At 32.8% G+C, this 16,734-nt stretch overlaps 2 protein-coding genes across 2 annotated transcripts; one reads left to right on the top strand and one right to left on the bottom strand.

The window, feature by feature from the left end:
- Positions 1-277: 277 nt before the first annotated feature.
- On the bottom strand, positions 278-1,736 carry LOC122297298 (stemmadenine O-acetyltransferase-like). The gene has a single exon (XM_043107319.1). The coding sequence runs from the start codon at positions 1,684-1,686 to the stop codon at positions 352-354; it is 1,335 nt and encodes a 444-aa protein (XP_042963253.1). The 5' UTR covers positions 1,687-1,736; the 3' UTR covers positions 278-351.
- A 13,026-nt stretch (positions 1,737-14,762) lies between these two features.
- Positions 14,763-15,795, top strand: LOC122296918 (protein FAR1-RELATED SEQUENCE 3-like). The gene is made up of 2 exons (XM_043106714.1): positions 14,763-15,186; positions 15,338-15,795. The coding sequence occupies exons 1-2, from the start codon at positions 14,763-14,765 to the stop codon at positions 15,793-15,795; spliced, it is 882 nt and encodes a 293-aa protein (XP_042962648.1).
- The last annotated feature ends 939 nt before the right edge of the window (positions 15,796-16,734 follow it).

The raw sequence follows: 16,734 nt of genomic DNA on the forward strand, positions 1-16,734 counted from the left end.
TATATTTTTAAAATTGAAACTCATTTTTAATGAACAACCATACATGCATTAATGCTTTATTTGCAATGAGTTGTAAATGAGTTATAACAGAGTTGTAGGTAAATTATAACCCTTCATGAAATATCTATGACAAACTTGGTACTCCAGGACTACAATAATTTCCGTCATTTTTTTTTTTTCTTTTGTCAAAATATTCTTCTTCAATTCATATTCATTAAAGGCAAACCTTAGTACTAAAGGGTTACAAAGTTATTGGATAAGAACAAAATACTAAATATTGCAACAAACTCAAATTATATGAAAGATGATATAGTAAGTAAAGCCCCAAAAGAAAGGTTGCATGGGCACTAATTAGTCTCCAATTTTCCTAGAAACATATGGAAGGAGTTCAAGGTCACTATCAAATATGATTGAGTCTTCCTCTAAAATGTTAACATATGTCTCAATTCCCTGCTTATCTTTGGTACTCATCATGACGATGACATTCTTAAAAGGCATACTAGGACAACACACCCAGGTTGGCTCCCCCCATCCAAAATCAATGTCATAGAAACGAAACGTGCACCAGCTAGTGAAGCTAAAGGACTCAATGCCACTAGTTGAGTGGTACTGCTCGAACACCTTTCGGAGTGAATCCAATATTGCATCACTCTGTAGTTGCTTCACACAATCATCATTGATTTGTTTTATTGCAGTACTCAGTTTGCTTCCGAGAATAATTAGATTGTTGTCATTGTCAACATTCTCGTTTGGTGATACAATTGCAGAAGCGTAGTACCAAAGATTCCCAAAGGAGTGCATGAGCATGGGTGGAACCATCCTCACACGTAAGTTGATTGCATGAGTTGCTTGAATGAATTTTGCTGGTGCAGGTTTTGATTTAGATATCGCCATGAGACGTCCCCATATCAATGCTGAAACTGCCTCCACGCGAGTTGGAAAGTAGTGCTGCACCTTCACCTGGGAATCTGCAGCTGGAGAAGCTTTTTCTCTCAAAGCAGCTATGCTTGATTTGTTGAACACCAATCTTCTTGTCACGATCTTTTCCTTTGACAACAAGCTATCTCGATTGTACCAATGCATATCTTTCTTTGGGAAGAAATTGGCCACATCAAACTTTGGACATATAGCTACATTGTCTCTACGGGACGTAGCGCTCCATACATTAAGAAATGTTACTGCTGAAATTCCATCTGCGATTATGTGGGAAACACATACACCAATGGCTACTCCGCCACATTGAAAGATATTATATTGGATAGCTAAGAGAACTTCCCTGCTTTCAGTTTTCGCGCCATTAGTGACGTGGGCTCCAAATGGCAAAAACTGGTTCAAGATTTCTGCATCAAATTGTTGAAGAACTTCTGATAACTGGCATGAAACCTGAGCCTCACAAAACTCAACTCCATTATCGTTGCAGTCGATGGAGTAGTCTTCTTTGATGGTGCCAGCCAAAGGGTAAAAGCGGTTGAGGGTTTGTTGAAGGGACATTTTAAGTTGAGACGATCTTTGGACGTGATCAATGTCCCGGTCATTCTTGGCATGATAGAAAAGAATGATGGGAATATACGTGTTTGGTGCAAGTTGGTCCATAAAGGAAAGGTTGTGATTTCTAAGGTGGTGGGGTGTTGGAGATGATGGTTTAATTGTTTCCTTGGAGCTTATTTTGACAGTCATGGTCGCCATTTCTCTTCAACTGTAACAATCTCACCCACTGAAAGACTATGCTTCTCAAGCTTTTCTAAATGCATGCAAACCTCTTTCAAGTTAATTTGATGACTTATATAAGGGATCGAGGGTGCATGGTACACGCTGAGTAATTATTCTTCTCAACTTCTTTCTGATCATGAGGACTAATGGGACATTTCATACCTTAAAACTAAGACTTTTGATGATATATGGATGAGTAATGTAATCTTTAATTTTTTTACTATTTTATGTCAATGTTAATTAATAGTGGGTTTTGACCGATTGGATTATCGAAATTAATTGAGTGCAAAATAATTTATGGGTGAAGGTAGTTGATGGGGGTGGAAAAACTCTTTATTATATATAGGTTCACGGAAAAAGATGTCCTAGCTATAGTTTTTATTCTTAGAGCATTGGCATTGCCGAGCCTAAAAATTTGGGTAAAAGTTGAGGTTTTAGCTAAAGACAAAGTCATTGAAGATATTAATCCACGTTGGACTATCTATCTCAAAGTTAACATAAATATATAATATTATATATTTTTAATAATAATAATTTTTAATAATTGTTTTTTATATTTTGCAAATACACTCTCTATATTAATTAATAATTTAATTTTTACGTAAAATTATTGTTTTCCAACTATTTTTTATATCAACCTAATTATACAACATAATATAGTCTTGTTTATATAAAAATATGTTCTGAAAAATCTGGACATAATATATCATTATTTACTAATGAAAGTTTTATTTGATTAATTTGAGACTAGTTCTCCGGGCGATTATATTTAAGTAATTTGAAGGATAAACGAATCCTACCATCCAGCTTACAACCGTTCGATTATTTTAATTAAATAAACCAGTCAACTCACTATTCATGATCTAGATCAACTACTTGGTTATTTTAATTTCCATCAATGATAATTTAAGCTTATTAATTGGAGATCAACTACTCGTGTCGTTTTTGTTGCGGAAAAACAAAATAAAAATAAAAATAAAAAAGAAAAAAGTGATCCTACTGGGTAAGCCGGTTGGTAGCCTCAAAAGTAGTTGGGTTAAAAGCATTCCCGGGATTCTATTTCACTGTTATCTCTAAATTATAGGAAAAAAATTGAGGAGGAGCTAATAAACCCTCTTCTATCCCATTTCCTATTATAGGGTTTTAATTTAGGAGAGCTATAGTGAATCCCCATATATGGGGAACCACTATACATCCCCGTATTAGGTAGGCCGGTTGGTAGCCTCAAAAGTATTTGGGTTAAAGCATTCCTATTTGGTACTTTATTTCACTGTTATCCCTAAATTATAGGAAAAAATTTAAAGAGGAGTTGATAAACCCTCTCCCATCCCATTCCCTATTATAGGATTTTAATTTAGGGGAGCTATAGTGAATTCCCATATATGAGGAACCACTGTACATCCCCAAATGGCTTCTCCCATCCTTTTCAGTTGTTGGTTCCACATGTTCTTCTCTTTCTACTCTCTGTTGCCCTTTCTCCCTCCCATTTTTACTATTGAAGCCCCTTCCCAAGGCTAGATTTCGTTGCCTCCGCCACATGATTTTGGGTCTCGTATGATTGAATCTCTTATGCATATTTTTCAAGAATTTTTTTTCCTTACCTTTGGGTCTAACTTTGGCCTCTGAAATATTTGATTTTTGATCCCGTGCCCTTACGATAGTGCTTTAGGGTTTGGCATTTCGATGTGCCTATGTTTACAATGGATTTTTGAATCCGAGTGCTTGTCATTTTGATTGGTTGTTTGTGATTTTGGGACTGTTGGTATTTCATTATGCTTGGCATTACCGTTAGAGAAACTGAAAATAATGTTACTGTTATATGAAAATGAAAAAAATATTATCATTAGATAAATGCAAATCAAATATTACTCAAGTATATGTAGACAAAATCATATTAAAAAATATCCTCACGTTAGAAAATGCACATATTAAAAGAATTATTATTTTTAATATTGATATTGGTTTGAAAAATAATATTTTATCTAGGAAAAAAATCGTATAAGTATTTATAAAATTATTAGAATCTGATATTTGAAAATAAGGTAATGAGACAAAAGAGTTGGTGGTTAAGAATGGAAATAGAAGTGAGAGAAAAAAGTAATAAAGTAAGTTTATAATAATATTATTTTAATAGAATAGAAAAAGGATATGGAATGTGATGTACAAGGTTTTTTTAATATGAGTAAAATTTAGGATAAAATTATAGAGAGTGTCTTTTTAACTAAAATTTAGGAAACCAGATGAGAATACTCTAATTAGGGGTGAGAATCGGCCGGTCCGGACCGGCCAAACCTACCAGACCGGCCATTTTCGAACCGGACCAGACTGGACCGAATTGGGTCTGGTCCTGTCCGGTCCATTTTTAAGAGGACTGAAGTCATTCGGTCCGGTCCCAGTCCAGGGGTTTTCCACCCCGAACCAGACCAGACTCGACGAAATGAAAAAAAAATATATATAATTTATATAAATAATTTTATAAATTAATTATATAATTTTTTACTTATACTAATATTTATAATTATATACTGATACTAATAGTCTAATATGGTATTAAAAAAAATACTAATAGTCTAATATTATAATATACTATAGTTATACTTGCACTTATATAGACTATATAGTTATATTAAATACTATAAGTAATACTAATACTAATATATAGCTAAATCATTATAAGTATAACTGTGTAACTATATATATTTAGTATGAATGTATTATTATATTTTTTAATGTATAATTATAATATATAGTACTACTATATATATTAATATATTAACATATTATAAGAGTTATAGTATAAATTATAATATAGAAATTATAATATACTAAATCACTATAACAATATAACTAATACTAATATATAGCTATACAATTAGTCTACTATTAATACTATTATATAATTATACTTTTCACTATAATTAGTATTAATATATAGTTATACTAATACTATTAGTTTATTATATAGTCTAAGACTCTTAAGTCTAATATAGGATATATAGTTATAACTAATACTAATATTATTAATACTAATAATGTAGAAAATAGTTATACTAACCGATTGATTCAACATAACTAATACTACTGATATAATATAGTTATACTAAATTACTAATAGTTTAATACAAATTACTAATAGTTATACTAAATGATTGATTCAACATAACTAATATTACTAATACTAGTATAAGTCTATAACTATATATATTACTAATAGTTATAGACTATTAGTATAGTCTATAAGAATTTATAGACTATACTAATAGTCTATACTAATCGTAATTTATAATACTAATACTATAAATAATACTATACTAATTTATACCATAACTCTTATAATATGTTAATATATATTAGTACTATATATTATAGTTAATAGTTATACATTAAATAGTATAATAATACATTGATACTAAATATATATAGGTATAGACTTATAATGGATTTGTAATATATAGACTTTACTAATAGTCTATAACTAATCGTAGATTCATAATAACTAAATCATTATAAGTCTATAACTATATATATTTAGTATCAATGTATTATTATAATATTTAATGTATAACTATTAACTATAATATATAGTACTAGTATATATTAATATATTAACATATTATAAGAGTTATGGTATAAATTATAATATATCATATATGTATAAATTTATAATGTATTATTATAATTAACTTAATATGTAATATGTTAGTATTAAATCACTATAACTATATAGAGTATTAGTAATATAGTATTTAATATAACTGCACAGAGTATTAATAATAAGAGTATTACTATTATTTAATATAGTATGACATAGAGTATTAATAAATGTGTGGTGTTTGAAGAGATATAATAATACTAGTATATTACATATAGTATTACTATTATTTCATATAGTTATTAGTTATATAAGTATTAGTACTAGTGTATTGTTAGTTATAGCAAATAAGTTAATAACTATTACTAATTTACTATATATACTAATAGACTAATAGTATTAGCATATTATTAATATATATTAATATATATAATAGTATGCTATATAATAGTATACTATATATATATTAAATATATCACAATATAATTACATAAGTATTAAACAAAATGTTATAGGATTAAAAAAAAAAAAAGTCAACTGTGAACCAAATGGGATGGGACCGTTCCGACCCTTAGGGAGTTCGGTTCAGTCCAGAGTAGGAAAACTCTAGACTGAATAGGTCTGGTCCGATCCGTAAAGCCTCCCCGGACCGGATTGAACTCACCCCTAGCTCTAATATACCCTTACTATTTTCTTATTATCCATTTACTACTTTATAATGTATTTGAAATTTTTTTTTTATTACTTCTTAAGTATTTTTTCAACATCCTTAATTATTAAGCAAAAAATTAAAAAATATATATAAATTTATTAATAGTCACTTTTTTAATTATTAAGTAATTTTTTTTTAAATAACAAAATTAAAAAGAGTAGTAAAAAGGTGATAGATAATGTAGCATTCTAAGATGTAATATATCACTGCAAGCTGTGTCTTCTTACGGTACTCGCGTACGTTATTGGTAAATGAATTTATTGCTTAACCAAAAATGCTATTTTGATACCTTATTTTGACATCTCATTTTAATAAATTTTAATTTCTAGACGTCATTTTGATAATTTTTAATTTTTAATTTTTTTTTACTTAATAGATAAGAAAGTGACTATTAATGTATTCATATATTTTTTTTATATCTTTTAAAAATATTTTAAAATGATAAAAAAAATATAAATAAAAAATTTTAAGAAAAATAATAAGATAATTTTAGCCTAAACATAACATGCAGCAATCAAGTGCAGCGGCATAGTAACACTACTCGTTTAAGAGGAAATTTAAAAAAATTATAATGATAAGATAAGATAAAATGAGGTGAGATTCCGGATCCAAATCAAGTCTTAATTTGTTAGGACTTGTCAAATATCCGTAATTGATAAGACAATTAATTAATCTGTTATGTACTAACAATATTAAATATTGATACTTTAAAAATGATAGAGATATAATTTTTTTATAACTTTTTATATAATTATATTTCAAATTATAGACATTTTTATAAATTAATTTGTAAACATAACATTAATTGTAAAAATATCTTATTTTAAATATAATTACATAAAAAATTATAAAGAAGATTGTACATTGTCTTTCTTTTAATTTATTTTTTGAGGACTATTTGATCATTTCATACCTTAAAAAGATTAAATTATACTTGCTTTCAAACTATAAGATTTCACTGTATACGCTTCATTTCATCCTTTGGTGTTTTTATTATTATTATTTTATGTAATGTTAATGTGTGTCTTGATGGAAAAATAATTCAAATATTTATTTAAATGTGAGAGTTTCAAGTGGAAAAAAAGCCAATATATAAAGTGAACATTACAATATTTATTGTTGCCAATATAAATATTTCGTGAAATATTAATTGAGTAATATGTAGGCTCACCTTGTGAATTTGTTTTTCTCCCACTTGAGATTTAAAAGTTCGAGTAAAAACTTTAAGAAGCCTTGATCCAATTTAGATTGGCAAAGGTAGTTGATAGTGAAAAATAGAGCTATTCACTTAAATGATAAGATTTGATTTGTAAGATTTAAATTAAAATTTTTTTTTTCTAAATCAAATTGTGCAATGTAAATATTTTATTATTATCTACATCGATTTATAAATAGGATTTTTCTGAAAAATATCATAGAATAAAAAATAACGCTCTAAATTCGTCCTTGATGATGCCTAGTTATCTTGATGCCTACAAATTGCATTGTCTTAGCTCTATAGTGTTGACTTGTGAATTCTTTTTTTAAAAGAAGAATAACAATTCTTATTCAGCTTAAAGCATCAAAGCTTGGATACAAGGAGGAATACCCTCCATTAAATGCATCCTTAGCTAATAAATGAGCTATAGTATTGAGATTCCTTAATATGTGCTTCATTGATCACTACATCAAACCGAGCTTGTTTATGATGTCTTGAATGATCATCCCAACTAAAGTCCATTTTCCTGCATCACAATTGATATCATCCACCATAGACTTAGCATCTCCCTCAAGCATAATTCTAGTTAAGTGTAGCTGTTGACAAAGAGTAATAGCCTTAAGTGCCCCTATTGCCTCTGCAATAGTTGGATCTGGGAAGAGTTCCCTTTGAGGCCTGAGAGTAGCAACCACCTGTCCATTCCAGTCTCGAATGATCACCCCAATGCCAATTCTGCAGTGAACTCGATCCACTAAAGCATACCAGTTGGCCTTATAAACTTGAACAGGAGGGCAGTCTAGTGAGTTTGAATATGAGTTGCAGTCACCCCTGTATCCACATGTTTTTGGTTTGCCTCCTGAAAATCAAGTACCATTTGAGTGGTAGACTTCACAATTGAATTTGGATCCAAAAACTTGCCCTCAAATGCATAGCTGTTCATTCTTTTCCATAACTCAAGCATTTTTTGTAAACACTGCAATGCTAGAATCATCCAACACTAAAGAGAGGTATATAAGCAAATCCTTGAATGGAATTTTCATCACCTTGAATTTCTGTTGACACTTTAGATAGCCCCCCACACATCTTGAGCAGAACTACACGACTAGAGAGCATGTGTCAGAGATTCTGGATCAATTTTGCAAATTGGGCACCAAGGAGACACTATGATTTTCCTTTTAACTAAATTCTGGTTTGTAGGCAAAGATTCATGGCAAGTTCTCCACATTAGCATGCATGTAGCACTTGGCACCATAAGCTTCCATATGTTTTTCTAGAGATCACACTTCTGCACAACCTAAGATGACTGCCCTTTCTAGTTTGCTACCATTTTCCCAGCTAAATAGTAAGCCCTTTTGACAGTGAATCTAGCATCATTAGTGCACCTCCAGATTAGCTTGTCTTGGACATTACTTACACTAATTGGTATTTTACAAATCAGATCCACTTCCACATCCACAAAGACCTCTCTCAGAATGGCCTTGTCCCATGTCCCTGCTTGTGAGTCAATGAGAGTAGACACTTTCCTTCCAACATAAGATTCATGTATAGGAGATTGAACCTTGTAAGTAGAGGGTTGAGGAAGCCACTTTTCTGTCACCAGTCCAAGCCTGCGAGGCCCCCCCCCCCCCCCCCAATAGCTTGGGGCGGACCCTTGACTCGTACAGGTCGGAGGCAACCACCCACGCTAAGATGAGACATTGTTGGAACAGCATAGGAAATCTCGGTAGGAGGAAAGGGAGAGAAACATGCTAAGAAAAAGGGACGCAACTGAGCAGTAAAGCCAGAAGACCACGCTGCATTAAATGAAAATACTAGACAACAACGCCACATTAAATGACTAACACCAGGAGACCATGCTGCATTAAAGATAGCATAGCGGTGGAGGCTCTGGGAGAGGCCTCCCTCTTCCCCATAATGCAGGGTATGACCTCCTGACTTGAGGAGCTGAGTATAAAGGGACTCCTAGAATTACGAGGTAAAGAGGATCGATCCATGATAGAAAACTGTTATTAGACTTCTGTATTTTCTGTGAAGCATTTTTCGGAGAAGAAGATTGAGTTAGGCATTAGAGGCTTCCAGGGCCACTTTGTGTTTCGTATGCCTTTGGGCTGTGATGCTTAGCAGTCTAGGCTTTTGCTCGATCGGTGTCCTCCAACAGGAAAAGGAGTGGCTCTTGTTGGCTCGGGAAGGTCATTGTTTCGTATGCCAAAGTTGTAGGTGTATTATTATCATTCATAAAATATTATCTATGACGAACTTAGTACTCAAGGACTATGCAATAATTTGCCATGTTAAAGGTCATTGTTTTTCTTGTCAAAATATTTTTCTTCAATTCCACTATTCATTAAAGGCAAGCCAGGTACTAAAGGGTTACAAAGTTATTGGATAAGAACAAAATACTAAATATTGCAACACAAATCTCTGGAATATGCATGGTATGTTTCATCTCCAATTGTCCTAGAAACAAATGAAAGGAGTTCAAGGAAACTATCAAATATGATCGAGTCTTCCTCTGAAATGTTAACATATGCCTCAATTCCCTGCTCATGGTACTCATCATGACGATGAGATTCTTAAGAGGCATATATACTAGGACAACACACCCAGGTTGGCTTCCCCCACCCAAAATCAACGTCATAGAAACAAAACTTGCACGGGCTAGTGAAGTTAAAGGACTCCATGCCACCAATAATTGAATGGTACCGCTCGAACGCCTTTTTGAGCGAATTCAATATTGCATCGCTCTGTAATTGCTTCACACAATCATCATTGATTTGTTTTATTGTAGTATTTAGTTTTCTCTCAAGAATAACTAGATTGTTGTCATTGTCAACATTCTCATTTGGTGATACAATTGCAGAAGCGTTGTACCAAAGATTCCCAAAGGAATGCATGGGCATGGGTGGAACCATCCTCACACGTAAGTTGACTGCATGACTTGCTCGAATGAATTTTGCTGGTACTGGTTTTGATTTAGATAGCGCCATGAGACGTCCCCATATCAATGCTGAAACTGCCTCCACACGGGTTGGAAAGTAGTGTTGCACCATCACCTGGGAATCTGCAGCTGTAAAAGCCTTTTCTCTCAAAGCAGCTATGCTTTGATTTGTTGAACACCAATCTTCTTTTCACGACCTTTTCCTTTGACAACAAGTTACCTCGATTGTACCAATGCATATCTTTCTTTGGAAAGAAATTGGCCACATCAAACTTTGGACATATAGCTCCAGTGTCTCCACGGGACGTAGAGTTCCATGCATTAAGTAATGTTGTTGCTGAAGTCCCATCTACAATCCAGTGGGAAACACATACACCAATGGCTACTCCGCCACTTTGGAAGATATTATATTAGATAGCTAAGAAAAATTCCCTGCATTGAGTTTTCACGCCATTAGCATGGGCTCCAAATGGCAAAAACTAGTTCAAGATTTCTGCATCAAATTGTTGGAGAACTTCTAATAACTGGCACCCAACCCAAGACTCACAAAACTCGAATCTATTAATTATTGTTGTAGTCGATGGAGTAGTCTTCTTCGATGGTGCCCACCAAAGGGTAAAAGCGATTGAGGGTTTGTTGAAGGGGCTTTTTAAGCTGAGAGGATCTTTGGACCTGATGATCAATGTCTTGGTCATTCTTGGCATGATAGAAAGAATGATGGGAATATACATGTTTGGTGCAAATAATTGGTCCATAAAAGAAAGGTTGTGATTTCTAAGGTGTTGGGGTGTTGGAGACGATGGTTTAATTGTTTCCTTGGAGCTGATTTTGACAGTCATGGTCGCCATTTCTCTTCAACTGCAATAATCTCAGCCACTGAATGACTATGCTTCTCAACTTCTTTTCTAAATGTATAAACCTCTTTCAAGTTTGATGACTTATATATGTAAGGGATCGAGGATTCATGGTACCCGGCCACTGAATATATAATTATTCTTCTGATTATGATCAGGACTATTCTTGGGACCTTTCATACCTTAAACAAATAACAATTTGCAATGCAAGTACGTAGAACTTACTATATATATATATATATATATATATATACCTTCATTACCAAACATAATGACAGAGAAAGAAAACATATGTTATATATGTTTGACCTTAAATTCCCTAAAATTGTCTGAACAACTACGTACGTACGTAAAATGCAACTTCGTCTGAACTACGTAAATTAAATTCAACTTCTGAGACTCCGAGCGATTATATTTAATTAATTTGAAGGATGATCGAACTAATCGTACTATCCTTACAACCGTTGGATTATTAATTAATTTTAATTAAATAAACGTACGAGTCAGCTCACTATTCACGATCGATCTAGCTAGAACTACTTGATTATTTTAATTTCCATTAATGATAAATTAAGCTTATAATTAATTGAAGGTTAATTACAGTTAATTCTCTTCCCCTATTGACTCTGGATAATATTAATATATATATATATATATGCAAGTAGAACTGATTATATCCCAATACCAAACCAAACTTTAGGACGCAATGTAAAAAAACAAAAAATAACATACATAATATTTATTGATTATTTAATACTGTCAAACAAATTTGTTTATATTATATTAATTAATATTATAAAACTTATTAAATAATTTTATTTAAAAGTCTTTATATCACACATGATCATCACGTGATATAATTTGATTTAGAGAATAAATTTTAAAACTCTTGAATCTTATATATATGATCAATCAAATTATATATACCCCGCGGCTTTTAGGAGAATGTACATAATTATTGTTTATATATTGTTTTATTATCTTTTAATTAGGAGACAATATTGCATGTGTTGGCGGTCATGTACGTATTGCTCTTAATTAATGTCAACTTCTTGCAGTCTTTCGATCTCTATGTACGTTATAATTTGTAGGTGCCTATGTATTGATTTCTTATTGGCAAACGAATTTATTACTTAAAGAAAAGAACTTCGTATACCTATGGACTAAGAACTCCTTAATTTCTTAAGACTTGTCAAATCTCCGTACTCGACATATTGATAATAATTAGTTAACTTGTTATCAACTAAGAATATTAACACTTGAATTCATGAGTGTGTAATTAAGTAAAAGGAAGAGACGAGGAAAAAAAAAAAAAAGGATGAGACGGAAAATTAGATAAATTTAATGTTAAATTACATCATTCATTAGGATAATTATTTTCATTGCCAATGTCGTCCCATCCATCGCTAGCCCTCTAATTAGAAGTGAATTAGATGGATGGGATCAAATGAACATCACAAGAAGTAATTAGAGGTATCCAGCAATACTGGAGTGTAATTAGGGACTTGATCATGACTTTAATGACTAATGGGTGGACAAATCTTGTTTGTTCAACTAATTTTATTGGAAAGCATGCAGGTTGAAATCGAACTGATTAACGAGTTATATATATATATATATATATATATATATATATATATATATATATATATATATATATATTCAGTTCTTCTATTTGCAACTGCCGGCCTGTAACCGGCGCGGAACCGTCTGAAATATGCGGGCACTGCCACTGCCACGTCAGGTGAAAAAAAAGAAAAGAAACCCTATTGAAATATGCGGGAAAATAGGAGGGAGACCAAAAGTGTTAACCCAGAATGAGTTGAACCCAGAAACTCTCTCTCTAATTCCGTCTGCGTCTGTGGTCGCTGCCGTGGATGAAATGTACTGTTGCGATTGCCGTTCTCACATATTCTAGATTTTAGACACCGAACAACGTGGGTTGGACTCGATTTTTGCTGCTCTGCTTCTTCCACTGCCACGATTGAGTGTTGAGTATTTCTTTCTCTTCCACACCTTGATTTTCTGTTGTTCTTCAAACATTCTCTTATTTGGAAGTTGTTCTTACTCTTATTCTGCTTGCAAAATGAATTGAAAAGGCTAAATGCGACATCTTTAAGGCATTTTCAGAGCTAGAAAGCACCATTTTTGTCTAATCATGTTTTGTAATAGTTTTTCCTTTACATCCCTGAGTTTTAGACCAGATCTAGTCAACTTCTTGTTCCCATTAGTTTCTACACATTTTCTTGTTGCTATATGGGATGTGGCTGTCTGAAATTGTCACAAGGCAGAGCGGATCTTAAGGTTACCGATTATTTGAATTTTCTGAGCTTCATATGTACCATCACTACAGAAAGTTAACTGCAACATTTAAAAATCTGTTCTTGTGTTGGACTTTGGCCATTTTATTGAACTCCAGACTTTATGTGTCAAACACTTATTTGAATTTTTGATGTCAAAAATTTTTGGTTATTCCCTTAGATTTTCAATATTTTTCTTGTTTGCAATCAACAATAAATAGAGGTAGAAAAAAGTTGTGACTATCTAAGTTTGCTTCATAATATAAAGAAAAAGAAACTTCAGCATAACTCTTAACATTCTTGTGAGTTGTGAATCTAATTCACACTCCCTTTTGTAATTAGCCATTAATGTAAAGAAAAATCAATTAATTGACCACTTATAATAGTTTCTTCCTACCAAAACATCAACAAACATTGCAATTCCAACAAAACATTGATGGAAATTTTTCGAAGTTCACCAACATAATGCACCAAAATAATTTAAACCAAATTTTAGCTTCAAGGTCTCTGTTTCACTTTAATCAAAGAATTATTTTTGGTTCCATAACCAACGGAGATTCTCTATAAATTAAATTCGTTTATTTATACTCTTTGATGAATTTTCTCGGCATGAAAACATCCCTAGAATTACCGAAAAGATTTTTATTTTTCTTATATGGTGGCATTATATCCATCTTAATGCATAAAAATATATTTTATGCTATATTTTATGCTCCCAACGTTTCAGTAATTTTTCTTCTATTTCAAGTTTGTTAAACTCATCATGCTTGGATTAGTCCTAGACTAGCCTCTTGACCATCTATTATATTTTGTGGCTCTTCAATGCTGGAGTTGTCTGATTTGTATCTATAGTCTTTGTTTTGGGTTATTGTGGCCCAAAATTGTTATATTTTTGTGGTAAATAACCAAATTCTATACTCCCAGAAGAGAATGCTAATGGATTGGTGATTGGTGGCCCAAAATGTTTGACATATTAAACATTTATTTTAAATGAGATCCATTGTACCAGTTCGTAGATTTTAATATGATTTTAGTTATACAATATTGCTATTGACAAGCTGCATTGTCTTCTTCTCAGCATGGAAAAAGGAAAAGAACATCCTAGCACGCAAACACCATCTAGCTCAAATCCCCATCTGCGGTATGTTATTTTATTTAATATATCAATAACATTAGAGTAGAGATTAGTTGATATTTATTTTCAAAATACATCAATAATTTGAAAGTATTTCATTTTAGGACATACCATTAACTTCTCCAAACATCTCAATTCATGGTTACTATGGACCAGTGCCTGCGTGGTCACCAACATTTCTTGCTACCAACCAATATCCAAGCAACCTACAGGTGGTGGTGTCATGTTTTCCATTTAATTTTAATAAGTTGGTTTGTTTCAAGAGTTTAATTGCATTTGTTTTTTCTTTTTGCCAGAATGCTAGTTATCTATTTCAACATGGCATGGAAGGCCAGTTGTCAAACATCAATACAAGCTCCGTTACAAGCAGATTTCAGGGTACAGAGGATAATAAACCCGATGTTGGGGAAACCAAATTGCCATGTGCATCTTCTAGAGTTGAAGAAATTAATTCTGATAAACCAGATGCACAAGATACCGAGTATGACAGTGACGGAACATCTAAGAAAATGCAAATGGATGGTGATGATGAGCCAAAGTTGGGGATGAAGTTTAATTCCCTAGAAGATTTAATGAGTTATTATAAAGAATGTGGTAAGAAATGTGGATTTGGGGTAATGACTAAAAGCAGTGAGAGGGGAGAGGATGAGACTGTTAGATATGTCACCCTTGCATGTGCCTGTGGTGGGAAGGCTCGGAATAGAATCTTGAATGTCGCCAACTCACGTCCGACAGGAAAGACGGAGTGTAAGAAAAAAATTAATGCTTTTAAAAGCTGCTGATGGAAAGTTAAGGCTGACTACAGTTCACAATATCCACAATCACGACCTCAGTCCAAAGAAATCTCGATTCTTTTGATGTAACCGCGAAGTGAGTGAATATGTTAAAAGAATTCTAGATATAAATGATTTGGCTAGCATTCGAATGAACAGGAGTTTCAGGTCTCTTGTTGTAGGCGCGGGTGGATTTGAGAATCTCCCCTTTTTGGAAAATGGTTGTCGTAACTACATTGAGAAGGCTAAACATCTACGACTGGGCGCAGGTGGTGCTGGAGCACTTCAAGACTATTTTTTACGGATGCAGTACAAAAATATAGGGTTCTTTGCACTGATGGACTTGGATGATGACGGGAGGCTAAAGAATGTATTTTGGGCAGACCCCCATAGTAGAGTTGCCTACCAATATTTCGGTGATGTGGTAACTTTCGACATCACATATTTGATGAATCGATATAAGATGCCATTTGCACCATTTGTTGGTGTAAACTACCAAGGGCAGTCAATTTTGTTGGGAGCTGGCTTGATTTCATCTGAGGATACTGAGACTTTCATGTGGTTATTCCAGACCTGGTTGTAGTGTATGGATGGTATAGCGCCTAAGACTATTATCACTAACCAAGATAGAGCGTGTATGGTTATGCGTGCATGGTTATGGTTATTTTATTTGTTTCTGGTTTGATTTGGTCTATTAATTTGGACTATATTAATTCTGACAGTTGGGGTTTATGATAGCAGAGCATTTTTTGTGAACATTTGGAAGTAAAATAAACCAAATGAGTAGTAGTAACAAGTGAGTAGAAGCAGATTACAAACCCTTCTGGTAATCTGAAAATTCAAACCCATCAAATTATAATAAAATGATTACTTCCAGGTGCTATTTATAAAGTATTTACATTACTTGCATCAAATTTTTAAAAGGTTAATCAACTCTAAAGTTCAAGGATGTACAAATATTCAATTCACACCAACTCTGTCCAACACCTTCAGGGAATAACCAAAAGTAATTCACTTCTCTAGACTCCTTCCAAGCCTAGAGTACAAGAGCCTACAAATAATCAAGAGCTTAGTTAATGTCATTTCCTTCATCCTTCAAGGAATAACCAAAAATTCAAATATCAAAAGACATAAAATCTGGAGTTCAAAACATAAGTCAAAGTCCAACACAAAAATAAAGTACTAATGCAGTACCCCAATGCATTCGCTTTAGTGTGCGTAAACGCTTCCTTTCAGCGTCTTGTGCGTGACGCCCAACTCCTTTTCGAGCTAATCCACTATTTTGTGAATGTCAATTTCCCTCTTTTCGAGAAGCTCGACTATCTTCTCGAGGTCTTTCTCCTTCCGTAACAAGTCATCAATTCTTTCTCGAAGTTGGAGCACAGTTACTTGATTACTATCTACCCATTTGAAATACTTGCAGAATAGTAATCCCTAAGCATTAAAATAATGAATATTAATGAACACTGTTAGATATGTTTAATGTAAGGCTAAAGAATGAGCTTCGTTACCTCTATGTTGT

This window comes from Carya illinoinensis, chromosome 15, assembly GCF_018687715.1.
Source record: "Carya illinoinensis cultivar Pawnee chromosome 15, C.illinoinensisPawnee_v1, whole genome shotgun sequence".
In the NCBI taxonomy this organism is placed as follows: Eukaryota; Viridiplantae; Streptophyta; class Magnoliopsida; order Fagales; family Juglandaceae; genus Carya; species Carya illinoinensis.

What these genes read in the sequence shown, in the direction of transcription:
- LOC122297298 (XM_043107319.1), bottom strand. Translation starts at nt 1,686, where the DNA reads ATGGCGACCATGACTGTCAAAATAAGCTCCAAGGAAACAATTAAACCA.
- LOC122296918 (XM_043106714.1), top strand. Translation starts at nt 14,763, where the DNA reads ATGGAAGGCCAGTTGTCAAACATCAATACAAGCTCCGTTACAAGCAGA. An exon ending in TCCGACAGGAAAGACGGAGT is followed by an intron (nt 15,187 to 15,337) that starts GTAAGAAAAAAA and finishes AAAGAATTCTAG; the next exon opens with ATATAAATGATTTGGCTAGC.